The 21,190-nt window shown below is 45.7% G+C and overlaps 1 protein-coding gene across 1 annotated transcript; it reads left to right on the forward strand.

Annotated features, from left to right (window-relative positions):
• Positions 1-6,745: 6,745 nt before the first annotated feature.
• On the forward strand, positions 6,746-19,214 carry RHOU (ras homolog family member U). Its single transcript, XM_058543060.1, has 3 exons — positions 6,746-7,285; positions 8,996-9,054; positions 14,447-19,214. The coding sequence occupies exons 1-3, from the start codon at positions 7,024-7,026 to the stop codon at positions 14,903-14,905; spliced, it is 780 nt and encodes a 259-aa protein (XP_058399043.1). The 5' UTR covers positions 6,746-7,023; the 3' UTR covers positions 14,906-19,214.
• Positions 19,215-21,190: the final 1,976 nt, after the last annotated feature.

Genomic DNA, 21,190 nt, shown 5'->3' on the forward strand with positions numbered 1-21,190 from the left:
GTACAATATGTAATTAGCACCATAATTAGGCTAAAGGAAATAGTTCTTTAAAATGCAGATAACCATGAGTCCTTTTTAATTTATATTTACAAGTTTTATAGGCCATTTTAGCCATTATAATTTTGAAATATAATGCAATTCATACAAGTCAATAAAACAAATATATGGTATAATTAATTAGTATAAAGTGAACACCTATGTAACCACTATTCAGAACATATCTGAACATCAGAAGTCACCTGTGGCCCCTCTCCTTCCCAAATGTAACAATTACCCTCAATTACTCTGACATCTCACAACTGTTTAGTTTTGCCCATTTATATACATCAAATCAGATACCTTACACTTTTTTGTGTCTGATTTCTTTCACTCCTCATTATGTTAGTGAGATTCATTGTTGTTGTGTTTATCTGTAGTTTATTCATTTTCTTGACTGAATAATATAACACAAATTCCAAAATTAACTGATCCATTTTACTGTTTTGGACATTTAGATTGTTTCCACTTTTGAGCTGTTACAAAATTGCTGTTTCACGCATGGGTACATGCACAGAAGTGCATGGTACACACACAGAGCTGTGAGCAGAAGTCATTCCCAAGACGAAAGGTTGAATAGTTGGCACATGACCTTCCACACTCTTTCCTGGAAACCGTGTGTCCCAGGCGGCATAGTTACAAGATGTGAGCAGGCTGGATCCCTGAGTCACCACTTGGAAGCGAGATGCCTTGGAGAGCCACTAGATCTGCAGTGGATTTTGCATGACAAAAAAATTAACATCTATGTTCCTAGATATTAAGATTTTGAGTTTATTTATCACTGCAGCACAGCCTAGCCTAATCTGACCAGTAGAAACAATATAAACATTTTCTTTCCAGAAATAGTTTTTACAATCAAAAGTAATGATTGAGGGCCGACCCCGTGGCTTAGCGGTTAAGTGCGCGCGCTCCGCTGCTGGTGGCCCGGGTTCGGATCCCGGCCTCGGATCCCGGGCTCGGATCCCGGGCGTGCACCGACACACTGCTTCTCCAGCCATGCTGAGGCCGCGTCCCACATACAGCAACTAGAAGGATGTGCAGCTATGACATACAACTATCTACTGGGGCTTTGGGGGGAAAATAAATAAATAAAAAATCTTAAAAAAAAAAAAAGTAATGATTGATTTTCACATCTGAAAATTTCATCATGCCAATAGGAGCTATTAATTTATTCATTCTAGTTACCAAAAGGGTGATGGCAAGTGACAAAAGGACATCTGGAGACAGGGGTACCAATATCAACAAGTTGGACCATGTCTATGACCCCTTACCATAGCACTAGCTGATGGAAGAGTTCAGGGATTTTTGTGACTACTGACTAAGACTCACTGGCGGACCAGCTGGTGGCTTGGTGACATTTAAATGATTCCCTTATCTTCTCTAGTGAAAATGCCAAGATTATTTTGTTTTCCTAGGATGGCATCCCCAGTGGAAAAAAGAGACCAAGGAAGGGCATGGTCAGGGCTCAGTCAGGAAAACAGCCACTCCAAGGTACAGGGGCAAGGGAGGGGAGCTTTCATGAGTTCGGGAGTTGCCAGGGAAGAGGGAAACAGACGCTAAGCCTGTCCAACTGAAGCTGGTGCAGGGGATCAGATCTTTAGAGCGGACGTTCTGCACCCAGGCAAGTGCAGCATTTCCCAAATTTACTAGATCCAAGACACAATGAAGATATAGCAATTGTGCCATCCCAGTGGAATACAAATGAGAGTACATGAGGGGTAATGCATTCTTAAAACAGAGCAAAGAAATGGTGTTTCATATTAATTGCCGCAAGAAATAGTCAAATTTGGTTTATGTGTTCTAAAAATATTTAATAGAAACAGTAATTTACTATTTGCCCCACACAATTTTAAGTGTGCATAGAGGGGTGAACAGAAGAAAGTCCATGACCTCACGGGGCTGGTAAGGGGAGCAGACAGTAAACAGACAAACAAGAAAATGTATCGTGTGATGTGGAGCCACACACTCGAGGGGCCTCTTGCAGTCCCCGTCCCAGGCCATCTCTCTATTTCTGGACTTGAATGAGACGCCATATGTTTCAGAGTAGGGTCTACTTTCCTGTATCACTGCAGGAGATTATTATAAACAGGGCAAGAACCAGTTCTGGGTATTTTAGATAAGGCTGCAGGGAGTTAAGTTGAATCTAGAAAGATGGGCCAAAATGAGTGGGGATAGGACCATATTCGACATAAAAGGGACAGCATAAAAAAAGGGAGTAAAACTAAAAAGCTTCTGCACAGCAAAGGAAACCATCGACATAATGAAAAGGCAACCTACTGAATGGGATAAAATAATTGCAAATCATATATGTGATAAGGGGCTAATATCCAAAATATATAAAGAACTCATACAACTCAATAGCAAAAAAACAAACAATCTGATTAAAAAATAGGCAGAAGGGGGACTGGCCCCATGGCCTAGTGGTTGAGTTTGGTGTGCTCCACTTTGGTGGCCTGGGCTCGTGGGTTCAGATCCTGGGTATGGACCTACACCACTCATCAGCCATGCTGTGGTGGCTACCCACATACAAAATAGAGGAAAGATTGGCACAGATGTTATCTCAGGGCAAATCTTCCTCAAGCAAAAAAAAAAAAGAGGAAGATTGGCAACAGATGTTAGCTCAAAGTGAGTCTTCCTCAGCAAAAAAAAAAAAAAAAAAGGGCGGTAGATCTGAATAGACATTTTTCCAAAGAAGACATACAGATGGCCAAGAGGTACACGAAAAGGTGCTCAACATCACTAATCATCAGGGCAACGCAAATCAACACCACAACGAGCTATCACCTCACACCTGTTAGAATGGCTATTCTCAAAAGACAAGAAATAACATGTGTTGGCGAGGATGTGGAGAAAAGGGAACACTTGTGCACTGTTGGTGAGAATGTAAATTGGTACAGCCACGGTGGAAAACAGTATGGAGGTTCCTCAAAAAATTAAAAATAGAACTACCATATGATCCAGCAATTCCACTTCTGGGTATTTATCTGAAGAAAACGAAAACACTAATTTGAAAAGATATATACACCTCCATGTTCTCTGCAGCATTATTTACAATAGCCAAAATATGGAAACAACCTAAATGTCCATTGATGGATGGCTGGATAAAGAAATTGTGGCATATATATGCAATGGAATCTTATTCAGCCATAAAATAGAAGGAAATCTTGCCATTTGCAACAACATGGATGGACCTCGGGGGCGTTACACTAAGTGAAATAAGTCAGACAGAGAAAGACAAATACTCTATGATCTCTCTTATATGTGGAGTCTAAAACAACAACAACAAAACAAGCTCATAGATAGAGAGAACAGATTGGTTGTTGCAAGAGATAAGGTGTAGGGGGGTGGAAGAAATGGGTGAACTGTTTTTTTTTTTTTTTTTAGTTTAAATAAATTAAACAGATTTTTTTTTTTGAGGAAGATTAGCCCTGAGCTAACATCTGTTGCCAATCTTCCTCTTTTTCGCTGAGGAAGATTGGCCCTGGGCTAACGTCCATGCCCATCTTCTTCTACTTTATACGGGCTGCCACCACAGGGTGGCTTGATAAGCAATGTGTAGGTCCATGCCTGAGATCTGAACCTGGGAACCCCAGGCCACTGAAGTGGAGCGTGATAACTGCTATGCCACCGGGCTGACCCCCAATTTTTTTTTTTTTTTGATAAAAGAGAGTAAAGCAAGAGTCGGAGGCTATAGGATACAAAAACTAACATCTTGCCAGTTGTCAGGGTAGAGCCACATTTGGTAGGGCCTGAAGCTTATCAAATTTGGGGACCTTCTTTAAAAGAAAGTATAAAAATTTAAGAATAGAAAATTAGGTACAAAATAAATATTGATTTAAAATGAGAAATGTGTCACAACAAGCTGTAAAATTTAAAAGGCTGACAAACACCATAAACTTCACAAAAATCCACAAGAAAACTTTTTAATAAACTGGCTGACATACCTTGACAATATTATTTTTTTTTACATTTTTTTGGCTGTATACCCTTACCCCCTCAACTTTACTGAGGTATAGTTGACAATTAAAAGTTGTATATATTTAAGGAGTACAATTTGATAATTTGATATATGAATACATTGTGAAATATTCACTCTAATCAAGGTAATTAACGTATCCATCACCTCACTTAGTTACTTTTGTGTGTGTGTGTGTGTGTGTGTGTGTGTGTGTGTGCTGAGAACACGTAAGACCTACCCTGTTAGTAAATTTCAAGTATATAATATGGTATTGTTAACTACAATCACACTGTTGCACATTAGATCTCCAGAACTTTTTTTTGCATAACTGAAATTTTGTGCCCCTTGAACAACATCTCCCCATATCTTCCTAGCCGCGTATCTTTCAATCATTCCTTCCCTTTTGTAATTTTGTGATATGTTTTCTATGAGAAGAATGGAAATGTACTTAACATGCAGGTACACTTACTGTTTGAGATACTACTATAGGTTTGTGTCTTCACAAATGTAGGAATTCACATCAATTCTCTGTCATGCGATTTCCTCCAAAAGTGTATGGTGCATTTATAACTGCATATGCTGCATTTAGAGTATATTCCTGACAGGAGACAACTTCCGTTTTGACCAGGTGTAGTCAAGAGAGCCAAACCCTCTCTAACAATACTGTGTGTTTTATGATGGGAAGAATTACTGCAGACTAGCTTCTGGCTCCATCCATCTCAAAATCTGTTCCTCCTTTGCTACTGGAACCCTTCCAGTGCTGGGGACCATAGGACAGTTCAGTGGACACCAACGTGACTCCACAGAGGGTAGCAAGCGTGCCACTGGTAGCCATTCCTACACAGCAATAACATAACTACACACAGGAGCTGTAAATGACATAAACATATCCCATCAAGGGCAGGGTTAGGGAGAGGCAACCCAGGTGCCTGAGGCTCAACACTTAAAGGCTGGCTCATTCTCAGGGTCAGCCAAGTACAAGGTTGGCCCCCTTAAATTTTGCTCCCGGGGCCGGGCCAGAGGCGCAGTGGTTAAGTTCGCGTGCTCTGCTTTGGTGGCCCAGGGTTCGCAGGTTTGGATCCCCAGCGTAGACATGTGCACCGCTTATCAAGCCATGCTGTGGGAGTGTCCCACATATAAAGTAGAGGAAGATGGGCACAGATGTTAGCCCAGGGCCAATCTTCCTCAACAACAAAAAAAACCTTTTTGCTCCCTTGGCAACTCTTTTATCTCACCTTAGTCCTGGCTCTGTATCCATTAAACCCAAACAAAATGTCTCCCCAACTTCACCTTCCTTGGCTTGATCCCTAAAATGTCCACTGCCACTTCAAAGCCACTCAATACGAGGAGAAGTTAGAGTTGAATGAGACAGCGGACTTAACTGTTGGTGGTTAAAATATATTATTTTGTAAGATTTACAAAAACATATAACCACGTGTTCATATTGCTAGGGTCCCCAGGGCCTTGGAGGGGTTCTCTGCAAGCAAAGTGCCCTGGATTCAACATCTAGCCTCTTCATAAATCCACCTCTGCTTTCCCACCATGGCCATGCTTCCAAGTCTGAGTTTATGACACGGCTTGTTCATGCTTTCGGGACCCTGGTAAAGGGCTTCCGCTCTGGAGCTAGACGATTTGCCTTTGGATCCTGTCACTGCCACTTACTAGCTTGTGGAACCTGAGCACTTTAATATCACTGTCTTTAGATTTTCTCATCTGTAAAATGGGGATAAGTGATGTTAAGATCAGAGGAATTAGTTCAGGCAGAGTGCTTACAACAGTGTCTGGCACATGATAAAGGCTGAATATTTATTAGCTGTGGTTATTTTTATTATTCTTGGCTGTAGTACCAGTATTTGCGTTGATTATGTGTGCCTCTCCTCGCACTGCACTGTAAACCCGGAGGAGCCTTTGTGTCCTGACTGGGCCCAGGGACGCTTCCCTGCTTTCCGAGTGGACTGTTGACTAAATGTTGGAGGAAGGCAGAGAGGAAGGAGTCAGAGATAAATGGAATTTTTTTTCAGGTAATTTTAATGTCACCAAATTACATTTAAGTAAATGAAGGAATTGGGGCTATAAAGAAATTTGCTGCTTCATAGCATGCCAAAGAGAAAGTCAAACGAGCATTAACCATGGACCTGGCACCCTTCTACTCTCAAATGATATGAGAAGAAATTATTTTAGAAGAAGAAAAATCACACGATGGACTGAAGCTACAATTTAAAAAAAATAAAATTGCCTGTTAATTCATCTCTTTCAGACGTCATGTCCCCAAGACACTTTATTTCCCCTCTTGGGTGGAGCGCCGTGGCCAGAGAGGGACCCCACAGCTCAGGTTCCGACCGAGAAGGGAAAGTGAGGGCGTGGGGGCGAGTGGGGCGCGCGGCGAGAGGAACAGCGGGAAGCTCAGGCTTCCCCGCCCGCGTGAGCGCAATCAGGGGGCGCCGCCCGGGCCAGTCCGGCGATGGTGTCAGTTTCTGGCGCTGGGGAGGAAGCTGCCCTCGGCCAGACCGGCTCCTTCAGGCGCCGCCCCCGGAGTGGGTGTTCAGGGGCCCCCGGAGCTGGTGTTCGGGGGTCCCTCGAGCCGCCGTCCGAGGTCCCCGCCTGCCCGGCGTGGCACCGGCTCTGGCGCGGGTGCAGGGGCCCAGCGCGCAGGCTGGGGGCGCTGTCGCCTCGGCTCGGGGACGGAGCTCCCGGGCCGGACCCGCCTCTTTCCCCTCCCCGCCCGCCCCCCACGCGTCGTGTCGCCGGGAAGCCGGGAGGAGACAGAACGCTCGGGCTCCACGGCGCTCGGCCTGCAGTCCTCCGACCGCGCGGAACAGAGCCGGGTGGCGCCTCCGGAGCACAGAGCCGCGACCCTCCGCGGCCGCCTTTGTCTGGCAGCCGTGCGTCCTGGAAGCGCCGCTCTCGGGGCCCAGGGACGGTCCCGGAGTGGTCGGTGACAGCTCCTCCCTCCCGGAGAAGTCCAGGACGGAGGGACGGTCGGGCCGGGTCCCGCTGGCGCGCGTCTGCACGTTCGAGCGCGCGGACCCATGCCCCCGCAGCAGGGGGACCCCGCATTCCCGGGCCGCTGCGAGGCGCCGCCCGTGCCGCCGCGCCGAGAGCGCGGGGGGCGCGGGGGGCGCGGACCCGGGGCGCCAGGTGGCCGGGGGCGCGCGGGCGGTGGCGAGGGGCGCGGCATCAAGTGCGTGCTGGTCGGTGACGGCGCCGTGGGCAAGACGAGCCTCGTGGTGAGCTACACCACCAACGGCTACCCCACCGAGTACATCCCCACCGCCTTCGACAACTTCTCGGGTGAGCGGGGCACGGGGGCGGGGGCCGGCGGGGGACGCGATGCTGACGGACACGGTGCCGAGAGAGGGAGCGCGGCGCGAGGGTCTCGGGGCGCCAAGGGGGCTGCAGGGCCCCGGGCCCGGCTCTGGCCGGGAAGCGGACCCAGTGCAGAGTGCGGGACATTTCTCGAGCCTCGGGGACGGGGCGAGCGCGAAGCAAACTGAGGGACCGCGGAGGAGTGGGGAGCCCCAAAACCAGAGCTTGAGGAGAGGGCGGGGTCCGGGAGTCAGAGGCTATGAAAAAAAAGTCATCTCGCAATTTAGTCACAGACGAGCCAGAATCAAACAGGTAGAGTCCAGGTGGCCCGGTCAGTTTGCCGCGTACAGAAGTTGCGTCAGGTCGACATTGCTGGCGCCGCTGCCACTTTCAATCGGAAGGTGCCATTACCTGTGGCCCCGAGTGTCAATCCTTTCCTTTCGGCGACTGCCTTCTCAAGGGGCTTCTCCACTTTAAAGAGCCGCGGAGACGGTAAAATAGTTGATTTAGTGAAAATAGCGTTAATGGCACCGGTGAAGGCTTAGGTTTGGATTCAACCGGAAGAGTAAACACGATCGATTTCTTTCTTCTGAATCCCCTCCCCTGCCTCCACTGCCGCACTGCCACCTCCCGCACTGGCCCAGTTTGCGATTCTTAGTATCTTTTCAGTGTCTCTTTGAACTACGTAAAGCTCTTATGTATGGGGTGCTATGTTTTTTGGTTTAGTAAATACAAAGATAAAGAAATTCTTTATCATGATTTTTCATGTCTTTTTGAAATTTAAGAAAAAATTAAAATCCACAGAAGCTAGTGTGAAACACTTACTCTCTCTTGCTCTTAAAAAAAAAAAAAAATTGCGTCTTGACTTCTTAAAAAGTCGTGATGGCAAGGGCTTGCTTTCTTCCCCCTCAAAGGTACCCTAGATAAAACAGTGCTGTGCGAGTGGGTTTCCCACCTAAAGGGTATTCTTTCTTTCCCTTTTTTCTCCCAACTGATGAGTATAAACATTTATAAACAATTTAGAAAGTTGTATTGAGATGAAACTGAAGGCTTAATCCAAGTAGAAACCTCCAGGCCGAGCCCTGATGCAGGCCCCTGCCCACATGCCCCATACAAGTGGAAAGGTGGGCTCGAGTCCTTTCCTTTCTTTTTCTTTTCAGTCCTCTTTGAGCTGACACGGAGAGAGAAGCAGTGCCCACTTTTATAAACAGGACGATGCCAGCAGCCTATGTTTGCACATGTTCCCAAAACAAGCTACAATTTTATGATACACCCTGAAGTCTCAGAATGTTTCCCAAGGGAAAACAATTATTTGTGAGGTTTTCCACTGATTTAAAACTGTAAAGTTGGTTTCCACTTACCCCCCAGTGTTCTTTTTAGGTGTTTTGAAACTAGTGTGACAGGAAAATAAATCTCCTGGGCTGGGAGAAAGGCGCAGTCTCTTCTGGGGTGCCATCAAAGGGCTCAGGGGTTTGCCGCCTCATCTGTGGCAAAGGATGAATTGCCAGCCCTGGGGGTTTTGTGTACAGAAATGCCTCCATGACTCCTTGTTTTGGGCAAGTCTTTAATTCCTAGGGGACCCAGAAGAGGCGCTGAAGGCTTTGGAGAAAGAATGGTAGTGCGAGCTAAAACTGTCATTCTTCTGAAAGGGCTTAAAAGCCACCCACTGATGGTCATGTTGGTCTTGTTTTTAAGCTGTGGTGTCCGTGGATGGGCGGCCTGTGAGACTCCAGCTCTGTGACACGGCAGGACAGGTCAGTATCTTGTTGCTGCTCAGTGCTGGGAAAGGAAATGCCCTTTTAAAGGTCTCCAAATAACCTCCCTCAATAACTGGGTTGTTCTAAAGCCTCACGAAGGAGCCACACCCCTGCTGTTGGCCCCTCTCGGAGGGGTCTGGGGGGTGGGGAGATAGCTCTGCAGTAATAAAACAGGGTTTGGCCCAGCTTTATGTGGGCAGGACAGGGGAAAATAGTCAAGAACGCTTCTTATCTTACAGGAGTTTCTGACTGTATTTACTTTCTGGTTTATATTAAAAATTATCAATGATGCTTTGTAATCATTTCTCAAAGTAAGTTGGAGATATCTTATAATCATTTTATTAAAGGTCAACAAGCCAAATATTTAAGAAATTTGCTCAAGAGAAAGATGGAGTTTGTGTCAGTAAGTGTTAATATTTCCCTTCCTAAGCTGTGGGCTCACTCACTAGGGCCACTGCCTCCCTGGAAGCCACGGTCGAGCTGTCCTAGGCTGGAGGAGTGAATGACCTGGGACTTAGTCTTTTCAAATCATGAACATTTGTTCTTGTCTTGAGGACCACGCACTTGGATGATACAGCCAGGCAGTGGGGAGGAGGTCCCCCTTGGGGTGTCCCCCCAAAGAGCTCCGGGGGCTCGTCATCACCCAATCCCCCTGGCACGGTGCTCAAGTCACTGAAGTCTCGCTGTGCTCTCTGAGGCCCCAGGGTGCCGTCACTTGAGTGTGCCAAGGTGACAGTTAATAAACGTGGAGTCTCTCCAGTGCTTGCTAGAGGTAGAGAAAGTGCTGGGGGCACTTTGTAGGCAGAGAAGAGTGCCCGTCTCACTTTCTGAGCTGTTGTCACATGACCATCTGCACTTAAGAAGTAGGCTTTCCACTGTCGCCAGGTGCCTCAACCAAGCCAGGACCTCCACATTGCTCACCTTCTCTGGGACAGCACATTCAGAGCTGTAGTTTTCAAACCTCAAGGTGACACGAGACTGGGCAGCCTAGATCCCTAGCTGAACACTGGTTTGGCAGTGGCCCCAGTGCCATGAGCTGCGGCCCAGCCTCTTCTGTTCTCTCCTTACCCTACCACTGACGCACCTCCGCTTCTCCTTCATCCGGAGCAGGAAAAACCAGACACAGTCCGTATCTTATTGCCTGTGGAAAAGAAAAATCAAAGAACACTGGGTCTTCTAATATTTAATCTTTCTGAATGTCCTGCTGGTATTTATAATTAAAGCTTAATTGCTTTCTATAAAGTGAGAATGTTTTTCCTACTACAGGTCACATTTTCTGATCTTTAAAATGAGGACAGAGTAATATCTCTATAAGTATAGGCATCCTGGCTGAAGCAAGAAGTGGCGGCTTGACAGCCTGAGAATAAGACAGAAGACAGGGAAACACAAGACTCCAAAAGGCATGGTTATTGGGGCCCTTTTAGGAGAAGAGCAAGCAGCCCAGAGCATGTCCCTGCCCCCCTGGGGCTCTCCCGTTAGGCGTTGGTTCTCCTTGCAGACATGGCTTCCTGGGTGGGGGTTTTATGCCTGGTGGCCCCAGGTTCCTGGCACATAGTAGGGCTTAATCAGGGTTGGTGAATGGATGAATGAATGGAGTGCTAGTTCCGGGGGGGTGCAAACTTAAGTCGTGGGCCTGCCCCTCAACAGACTTACAGTCTTCGGGAAAGACAAGCTGGTTAGTAGACCTTGTGAAAGAAACCTGAGAAGTTAACATAAAGAGGAAGGCAATGTTAGCCAGCGGTGCAGGGCAGGTGGCCCGGGAGGAAAACCTCCAAGCATTTTTTTTTTTTTTTTTTTTTTTTGTGAGGAGATCAGCCCTGAGCTAACATCCGCCAATCTTCCTCTTTTTTTGCTGAGGAAGACGGCCCTGGGCTAACATCTGTGCCCATCCTCCTCCACCTCCAAGCATTTTGAAAGAGGGATGGGACTTTTACCAGATAAGCTTTGTAGAAATGATCCTGAATTATCAAAGAAGAGTTTGATTTTTCCTTAGTATGGTCTATTTAAAAGCCAGGGAAGCATGAGAATCATTTTAGAAATATTTTCATGAAAAGGGTTTATAATTAGAGAAATAAAAAGGTTTTGGTGCAAATTGGTAAGCTTTAGTTTACCAATCTGGAAATTATTCTTCTGGTCTCCTAGCAGTGTTTTCATTGAGATTTACTGTCTTTCTTAGCTGATGTCCTGGCTAGTAAAGTATACCTTATTAGTTAATGAAGGAAAACCAGCTTCAAAAACTATTTATGAGAAATACAAGGCTAGTAAGATAAAGTCAGTTTTCTTCCTGCTCCCCAGTGTCAGTATCGGTGTTAACTATCAGCAAGGCTGGCCAAGGTGGTCGTCCTTCTCTACTCTCCCTAGTGCTGATCTGAGAAAGTACCTTCTAAGGGACTCGATTGCACACTGCCAGATTTCCTTGGTGCTGACCCAATAGTGGAACTCCTCCTGCCTCGAGGCAGCTCTCATGATCGCCTCGTGGGGTAACGTGCCTCCAGCGACCTCCGCTTCACCCTCCAGGAGAAGATGAGCACAGGAGGCCGTAACCTGGGGCCCAAACCAGGTTTCACATAGAAGCTCAGGCGGAGAATTTAGTCTGCTGGCTGAGTAAATAGCTAGAAATTGCTTCTTGTGCCTTTGAGTTTTCTTGTTAGGGAGGGTAGGTGAGTATGTAAGATGTTAAAAGGAGTTTCTAACACTGGGCTCACAGTCTTACTCAAGTGAAAGTGATCAGAGACCGAGGACTTGAAGAAACATAAGAGAAAGGAGCAGCACTGAAATAGGAACAGTTCACTGTAGCGTTGCCAAGAGGAGCTGAGAATTCTTCAGCCTTTTGACCCATGAGGCATTTGGGAAAATCTTTATACTAAAAAAAAAAAAAAAGCCAGGTTGCAGCTTGAGCAACGCTCCTGTCCAGCTGCCTGTCTGCCCTGCCCTGCCCCTGAACCGAATCCTGTAGGTCGTCTTCCCACAGACCTGGCAAGGTGTGCAAATCGCTGGGCCTCAGAACACGTGTCCTTGAGAGTGCGTTCCAGTTGGCCTCCTCGCACATATGTGTGTTGCATTTATTTCAGCAAATATCTAAGGTTTCTGCTCAGGCAATGAGCAGTTGGGTTTAATTTCTGCCTTCCTTCCCAAGCCCTTAGCCAGAATCTCAAGAGGTCTGGGGAGCCCTGTCACAAGGCCGGCCCCTGTGCTTCCCTTTCTTTTTATTGGTAATGCAACCCCAGATTCCAGGGCTCTGCTGAGGGTGACTGCCTCACAGCAGCGAGGGACAGCTGCCTGAGGGAGCTGACTTTACACTGCTCTCAGTTTTGTGCTTCTTCATTTCAGGCCTCTGAGAACAGAGGGAACATTTCATTAAAAGATCTACCTGGTTGAGTTTCTGTGGTTATTCTTTCAGTACAAAGTTGGCACCAAGAAACTTAAGTCATTCTTTTTTTTTTTTTTTTTTTGGTGAGGAAGATTGTCCCTGAGCTAACATCTGTGCCAGTCTTCCTCTATTTTGTATGTGGGACACTGCCACAACATGGCTTGATGAACAGTATATAGGTCCATGCCTGGGATCCAAACCCATGAACCATAGGCCGCTGAAGGGGACGAACGCACGAACCCAACGATTATGCACTGGACCAGCCCCCTAAGTCGTTCTTTTTTAACTTTGGCTTATAGAAGACTGACAAGTGGCAGTGACATTCTGAAATGCTGCATTCATTCCTGAGCATTTCAGCTGGTAGGCTTTGATATCGTTATTTGCCCCACAACTGAAGTATGGAGCCTCAAATGAAGAAAGTGCATTCAAATAAAACAGATCCAGGTTTCCTTTATACCTGGAAAAAGGCCACAAATCCAGAATAATGTGCATGTAAATTATAGTTTGTTAAATTATCAGAGTATGCCAATTGAGTAACAAAAGGCTGGATGACATTTAACTTTTTCTTGCCACTGGGAAATTATCTGTCACATTAAACCTAAGGATAGTTGGCACCCACAGATAGAAATTTTAAATAGGAATGAGATGATGTAAATATTTTCCTGCAAGAGAGTTGAGTGAAAGCTTTCAGTTAGCTGAATATGGCACCAGAGGGAACTATCGGGTGTTTGACATAAAGAAATGCTGATTTGGAGACAGACGTCTCTACAGGGGCTGAGGCCGTGTCAGTCTGTTCCCAACTGCATCCCCGGCCCTGCGCAGTGCCTGGGGCCAGCATGCATCTCTAAGTGGGTGACTGTGGCAGAGTGTTCAGCAGCCTGATGGTTGGTTTAAATAATCAACTCTAACTGATCCCATCCATCCAGTTGCTATACCTTAGGATAAGGTGGGTCTGCCCTTTCTCTGACACTCTATCTTCCCAAAGCACCAAGCATGGAGGCCTCTGGTATTGGCAGAGAGAAAAGAAGCGGGAAGGAAGTAAGAGAAAAGGAAGAAAGGAGGGAGCAGAAGGAGATAAAGCAAGAAGAAAGAGGTATACAGAGCGAGAATGAGAGTGTAGGGGCCGGCCGGGAGGCGTAGCGCTTAAGTTCGTCCGTTCTGCTTCAGTGGCCCGGGGTTTGCGGCTTTGGATCCCAGGCGTGGACCTGTGCACTGCTTATCAAGCCACGCTGTGGTGGCTTCCCATATAAAGTGGAGGAAGATGGGCATGGATGTTAGGCCAGGGCCAATCTTCCTCAGCAAAAAAGAGGAGGATGGGCAACAGGTGTTAGGCAACAGGTGCTAGCTCAGGGCTAATCTTCCTTAAAAAAACAAAAGGACGGAGAGTGTATAAGCCAATGTTGTCCGTGACAGTGGGAGGCACGGGGTCTCTGAGTTGCCAGTGCGAGTTGCCTAACAAAGATCCTCAGCTCCCAATCTTGGTCTGCCCTCTTGTCTGATTAACGTTACTCTCTGCGCTATGTATTCTCTGTACACAGTGCAGATGGGATGAAGTGGCGTCGCTCACTGTTGTCATGAGGATGGTCAGGGCTGGATTTTTAAAAAGATGAGCCACGTTAGACTGGAGCTTGCTGGGGTCTTGGGGATCAGTATGGATGCTAAGTAAATTTTAGAAGAGTAGCTAAGTACCAGACTTGAAGGAGTAAGCCCGGATGACTCTAGGCTGAAGTCTAGATAAAGTAAATTTTATTTCTAAAATCCATCGAATCTAAGTATTTTTTCTATGGTAAGTCGCAAGTCGATCGTGAGTATTGATGAAGGTGTCGAACACATCTGGCAGATTTCGTGGCGCTGGGAGTGTATCCTATTTAGGTAAGCGGCACAGGCTTTTCCTTCCATAACCAGTGGGCTTTCTCTGACCGGCTAGACCCTCTCAAGAAAAATATTAAAATAGTATTTTTGCTGATGAGATGAAAATTGATTTTAAAAATAACTTTTTGGGGCCTTGATTGGTTGCAGGATGAGTTTGACAAGCTCCGGCCTCTCTGCTACACCAACACCGACATCTTCCTTCTGTGCTTCAGTGTTGTGAGCCCCTCCTCTTTCCAGAACGTCAGTGAGAAATGGGTGCCAGAGATTCGATGCCATTGTCCCAAAGCCCCCATCCTTCTAGTTGGAACTCAGTCAGATCTCAGAGAAGATGTCAAAGTCCTCATTGAGTTGGACAAATGCAAAGAGAAGCCAGTGCCTGAAGAGGCGGCTAAGCTGTGTGCCGAGGAAATCAAAGCCGCCTCCTACATCGAGTGTTCGGCCTTGACTCAGAAAAACCTCAAAGAGGTCTTTGATGCGGCCATCGTCGCTGGCATTCAGTACGTGGACTCGCAGCAGCAGCAGCCAAAGAAGTCCAAAAGCAGGACTCCAGACAAAATGAAAAACCTCTCCAAGTCCTGGTGGAAGAAGTACTGCTGTTTCGTATGATGCTGGCAAGAAACCCAGAAAGGCTATTTTCAGATGAAATTGATATTAGAAGCTATATTAGCTGAACTGACTCCTTTTACTGTGTAGAACCTGACTGGAGAGCGTGTGTGTGTGTCCTAGGAGGAGTTCCCAACCCAGGCGTTCCTTCTCGCCTCTGGTTCTCTTGTTTGTTTGCCCTTAGGGAGAGATACTTATGCAAGATATTTTTGAAATAAGTTAAGCATGTTTCCTAACTCTGGAAATTTAGAGCTCTAGACCTCTGGATTAATTTATATCTAATATAGGAAAGACACCTCAAATCTGGGTGTCAAGAGTGAAATTTTGCTACGTTATAATGTACAGAAGAACAAAGAGGAAATGGTGTGGTTAACCATCCCTTCATTAAGGGCTACTTAGTGTGCAGTGCATTGTACACACAGGCCAGCCATGGTAAGAGTAACTCTTAGTTTTGAAACTCCATACTTCTTTTTTCTTTCTTTAAAGAGCAAAAATCTGAGAAAAAATGAGAGACTTCTGCCTACAAAAACCTCAAACCAGTCACGTTTTTCATATGCTAATACCCAGTTGCTTAAGATTTAAAAACAACCAATGAAAATCATCCCCCTAACTCTATGGCACTGAGTAGGTCAAAAAGGAAAAATTATCTATTGGGATTTTTCATTCGCGGACCAGTTGTGTTGACACTGTATAAATAGCCAGAATGCCATGCAGAGTAAAGCAAGCGTTCGTCAGTAGCTCTTAGATTTTCTTTAGGGTGTGATTCCTATTGAGAGCAGAATGTGCTGTCTGTGTACACGTGCACCAGACTGCCTCAGTCCCCGGTAATCAGAGAATAGGGAGCCCCTGTCTGAATTGTTTTTAAAGGTCAATTTTAAATTGTCCCGCCTGCAGGGACGTGAACGCTCTTGAAAGGCCTGCAGCAAATGTTTGTGGGACACAAAATGTACTTTTTTTCTTAAGTCAGCCAAAATGTCCTTCTTTGTACACATATACACACACACACATATGTATGTATGTGGTTGTATTTGCTGCTGACTAAGACTTTTAAGCAGTTAAGGGGAAAAAGCATGGTCACAAAAACAGATGTGAGGGAAGCTTGGCTTCCTCTTTTTGTTAACACTTCTTTGAACAGATCTCTTTTTGATTATGCCCTAGATATGATTTTAAGTGTATCTTAACACATTTTGAGACCATCCTAAAATAAAATGTGAATGTCTCTTAAAACCTGTTTTAAAATGAATGTCTTGAATTCAGTTAACCGGGTAATAAGTCCACAGATGCCTTTCAGAGGACTGGTAGCAGAGACCAGAGCTGCGTGTCAGAGGGGTCATGGGGGGCCTGCTGTGGCCTGCCAGGAGCAAGGGGTGTGCAGGGACTACAGCGCCTGAGCTTAGCTGCAGCCATACTGTGGGGCAGTCAGAAAACCACTTTTTGTGAAACATTCGTGTTCTTCGGGGTGGCAGTGTTTAGGGCTTAACCCTCTGGAGAGAAAGTGCCATATCAGGAGAGTAGTTTTGCTCTGTGATGGGCATGGTTCTGAGATGCCAAAAACGAGCCTAACGCATTAAATTGTGATGTCGAGTTTGCAGAGGGTGAAGCAGATTTACCAAAATCAGTTCAATTCCTAGGGAAATCTCTGTAGAGCCAGTGGATAGAAGAGTTTTCTCTTTTTGTGGGTCTTGTGTTTTTCTGTAGAAAAAGTAAAAGATCAGGTTATACTTTAGGTTAGAGGCTTCTGTTATTTCTGTTAGTAAATAAAATTAATTTCTTTGTTTAAAAACTGAAATACATAGATTGTTTACTATTTATTTTTCAATACATTGAAATTGATATCAGTCATAGTGTCCTCAAGCATTTAGTTACAACCCGAGTAAATAAAGTTACTTTATTTGTGGAAATGCCTCAACAGACCAAATGAAATGCATTCTAAGCTTGCATGCCTGGCTCACCTCTCTGTGGGAAGCCAGCTTCCCAGGCTGGGCTCTGCCTGCCCTCGTGTGCAGAGGTGGGGGTAGGGGAAGAGTTATTTGACTGGTAAGTAAGTTTAAACAGTATTTTTCTATTTAAGAAAATGCCATGGAGTACAATGCAAATTAATTTTTAAGACAGAACACAAAACTTGAAAGAAATTTTATGCATGTGACAGCATATGGGGGCCGCTTTTGGTCCCCCTGGGAGGGACCTTTGGCACCCTGTGCCTTTAGGGCCACTGTTGGAAAGCAGTTAGCGAAGAACGCCTGTGTGGCCCAGTTCTGAGAGCTTTACTCAAGTGGTTTATTTTTACCCAGCTTGATACAACCTGTGCCATGAGCGCTAAACATCTAGGGTTGACATTTAAATGCAGCAGTTTTTAGTATGTTGCTGCATTTTATAGAATAGTAAAGGTATGATTGTACTCGAGGTTTTCCTCCATTTTTATTTCTTTGTGAAAATAGAGATTTGAGAGGAAAAGTTTTGAGAAGTATTTGCTTGAGTTAGATATAAAGTTGATTAATTTCAGAGCTCAAACATTGTTCAACTTGCAGCTTGGTGTTGCAGAGAAGATTTTATAAGAGTTGGGCTTTAGAAAATGCCACTTTAGCTTAACTCCTCCAGTGTGGACTGGACAAAATTAAAAAATTCAACGTACTCCAAAACTGTTGTGTTATCTCTTGTTACCAAGTCTGTGGAAATGAACCTTTGGTAATGTTGCTCTCTGTGCTTGACAGACTTAAGAGAAACCACCCAGATGTCACAGAAGCCAGAAGAGGGTAAGGTCTTCTCCCCAGACTGTCGTAATCTGATGCCTTACCAAGCTGTGCTTTTCTGTTTCAAGTGTAAATGATGTTGAGCAGAACGTTGTCCTTGCAAATGCTATAAATGAAGTGGTATGAAATAAATTCTGACCTATGGATATAACTGCACTTGCCTTTTCTACCAAAGAATTTTGTTGGAAGTGAATAAAAGTTCAGCCACATCCAGAAGCAGGCTGGTTGGGAAGCATCATGGTGTGCGCCCAGAGACGTTCTGGGAATGTATCCCTGACAAACAGTAAATGCTAATTCAATACGGGGTTTTGAGAGTTCTGGGGTCACAGTCTGACATGAGCGCTCTCTGACTCTGCATCTGTAACCAATTGTGTGCTGTGTCCCTGTGTGTGGGAAGGAGCACTGTTCTTGGAGCTGGAAGTCCAGGCTCAGAGAAGCACTTAGTGTGTGATGAGATGGAGAGGTCGCTAGATCTGAGCCTCAGGTTCCCCATGTATAAACAGTGCTGCCTTTCCCTCCAGGCCGTTTGAGTCCTGAACGAGAACGCATGTGGGGTAAACGTCCAAGATCTTTAGTGGCCGTGGAAGGGATGAGAAGTCAAAGGCGCATGAGCCCACGAGCTTTACGGTGAAGAACAACAGGGCTCAGGGCTCCCCATCTTGGAGGGCGCTGGAGATGCCCACGGGTTGTGTGTGTGTCTCAGGTTCTTGCCGTCAGTCTTCTCGTCCTGCCACCCGGATGCAGCCTTGACTCCAGGGGCTCCAGGGCATGCGGCCCTGGGACAGGACCATTCTGAGGGTCCAGATGTCATCCTGCTTCCTCCGCGTGCTGAAGTGGGTGGACAGGGGTCCTGGTCATCTAGTGAAGGATAGGCCTGTCCACTTCCTTCCTCACACTGCCTTTAGGGCCAGGCTGTGGCTTTTCGTATCCACTAAACATTCAACCACAATGGACTGGAATACTGTGCAGAGAGTAACTAAAACTACTGCCCATCTACACGTGTCCTAGAGTGCCTCTCTGGCCTCCACGGGGCAACCTGATCGTAGCCCAGAGGGGCCTGGAAGTTTCTCCTCATCTGGCCCCAGTCCTGCCCCCCATATCCAGGATGGGCCTTCCCAGGGTACGTTGATGGAGGACCCAATCTCTTTGGAGGAGGTCAGGGAATGCTTCACGGAGATGTTTACGTGATCTGAAAGAGGAGAGGGAATGAGATGTATTTGGGAAAAAAGTTTTCTAAGAGGAATAGCAGGTGCAAAGGCCCCGAGGCAGAGTAATGTCTAGCATGTCCTGGAGGCCAGTGTGGACAGAAGAGAAGGAGTGCAGGGGAGGGCCTCCATCTGACCTCTCTCCACACCACCGTCTGCACTATGGCCAGTGGGATTTTTTTTTTTTTTTTAACAAGCAAAGCTTCTCGTGTCACCTCACTTCTAAGAAATGTTCCATGGTTCCCCATTGCCTGTAGCATTGATTCCTAAACATTTAAGATGCCTCCAAATTTTACGGACCCTACACAATAGTAATTTATGCTTTTACTATTTTTACCCAAATACATAACGATAAAAAGTCACATGTAATTGCACTTTCACGTTGATTGAGATAACAATAATAAAAGCCTTTGTGAATTAAAAAATGATTTTCATTTTATGTTTGGTAATGCTTTCAGTTGATATTAAGCCAATCATAAAAGCATCTACATATAATTGAAAAATAGAAGTACATATGTGAGTGGCATTATTTTGCCAGCAATGCTTGGTGCTCCTTAGATTCTCCCATCTCCTGTCATTAACTCCATCGCCCCCAGGGGTGTGTGGCCCTCAGCTGAGGAACCATGGGCCTGAAAAGAAAATCCGAATTCCTTTTTGCAAAGCCTGCGTGGATTCTCTTGCTCTGGGTCTTACCTCCTGTCTGCCTTAAACGTCCTACCCCAGTCTACCTGGCTCACCCAAACATACCCTGCAGGCCCATATCCCTGGACTTCTGTTCACTTTATTCCCAGAGCGTGAAAGCCCTTCTTCCCAAATATGTGCACAATAACCCACTTCCTCAGGTCTCAGGGTTAATGTCACCTTCTCTGAGAGGGGTTTCTGATGCCCCAACCAACTTGGGTGCTTCTTCTATCCTCTCTCTGTAGAGTACACATAGTTTTTTTTTTTTTCTTTTTTTTTAATAGCAATCACTTGCAGCTTGCTTCAGCCTTCTCTGCCCACCTCGCTTCAGAGAGGTCCACGCTGCCTGCTTTCACTGCTGAGAGGGGACCCAGGACACTGCTGCGTGCTGCTCCTTCCTTCCCCTTTAGTTTCATCTCTCCATTAATTTGAACATGGAGAACAATTGCTTTCTTTCTGCCAAACATAGTTAGCAAGAGCAAAACAAAACTGAAAATGAATAGACAGTCTTGTGTGTTTGTGTGTGTGCATGTGTGATTATGTATGTGTGTGGTTATGTGTGTGTGAGATGTGTGTCTGTGTGTGTATGTGTGTGAGGGATGCTACAATCTCCTGTTATTGATAATAGAGGACTAAGGTGAAGATGGTCTCCAAGAATGTGAAAGTCAGGGAATTCGGAGTGTCCGCTTCGCATGCAAGGTAAATTATTAGATGAACACAAAGTGGAGTGGGCAAAGCCATCCTAATGAGACAGACTGGCTCCAAGGCCAATGAAGCTTGGCAATCATCTGCCTGAATTCACGCTCATGTTGAAAGGGTACCAGGCAGCTGTCAGCAGTGGTCTTGGTCAGACATGGGGGCAGGGAGTCCCTGAGAAAATGTTGGTGGGCTCCCTTGTCTTAGCTGGCTGACAGGGATAGATATGCCAGGTCATCCCTCATGGTGTGAGAGCTATTGGGGTAGTAGTCAATGACGGTGAATATTTCTGGTCCCATTGGCAAAAACAGCTCTATGATGAAACAGATGAAGTCTTGTCTTATCTTGATATCATTAAACATCCATGTCTCCCATCTCTCCTTATTCTTCAAGACGTCACAAACAGCTTCATTATGATTAGGCATCTCAGGGAGGTCCCCAAAGGGAGAGAATGCAGCGATCATACCAACCACCTGAATTTCCCTCTCCAAGACAGTGCCTTCTCATGTTACCTTAGTAGAGTGGCTTCTAATTAGGATTTGGCCTGAATTGCAGAGAAAATGTATTAAAAATGTCAATGCGAATATTTTACATCTTTGCCTGGTTTTGCAGAAGATGGAGAAACATTCTCCATAAGGCTGTTTCTAGCATTTCCTCTCAGTCAAACGTCTAGAAGCATGAACATTAATTTGGCGTACAGTGATGGTTGCTATGAAAAGCATTTTCACGGGCATGTGCTGTTACAGCCCAAGCATACTGCTTTGGAGTGTTTAAACTTAAAGCACAAATAGAACTTAGACATTCTAGTGTGTCCCTTAGTACACAAGCTTTCAGAAGTAGCACTTACATCAGTCACACTTTGAGAGATGCTGGATAATAGGTGGTTTAGGTTTAACTTTAACACAAGAACCGGTATTGTACGTGGTTGGTGGAAGAGAGAGTCGTGTGCTTCAGGA

The sequence above is a fragment of the Diceros bicornis genome, chromosome 6 (assembly GCF_020826845.1).
Source record: "Diceros bicornis minor isolate mBicDic1 chromosome 6, mDicBic1.mat.cur, whole genome shotgun sequence".
Classification (NCBI taxonomy): domain Eukaryota; kingdom Metazoa; phylum Chordata; class Mammalia; order Perissodactyla; family Rhinocerotidae; genus Diceros; species Diceros bicornis.

Excerpts from the sequence above, each read along its gene's own strand:
- RHOU (XM_058543060.1), top strand. The coding sequence starts at position 7,024 with ATGCCCCCGCAGCAGGGGGACCCCGCATTCCCGGGCCGCTGCGAGGCG. Across the intron at positions 7,286-8,995 it reads CGCCTTCGACAACTTCTCGG|CTGTGGTGTCCGTGGATGGG; the intron begins GTGAGCGGGGCA and ends CTTGTTTTTAAG. Across the intron at positions 9,055-14,446 it reads TCTGTGACACGGCAGGACAG|GATGAGTTTGACAAGCTCCG; the intron begins GTCAGTATCTTG and ends GATTGGTTGCAG.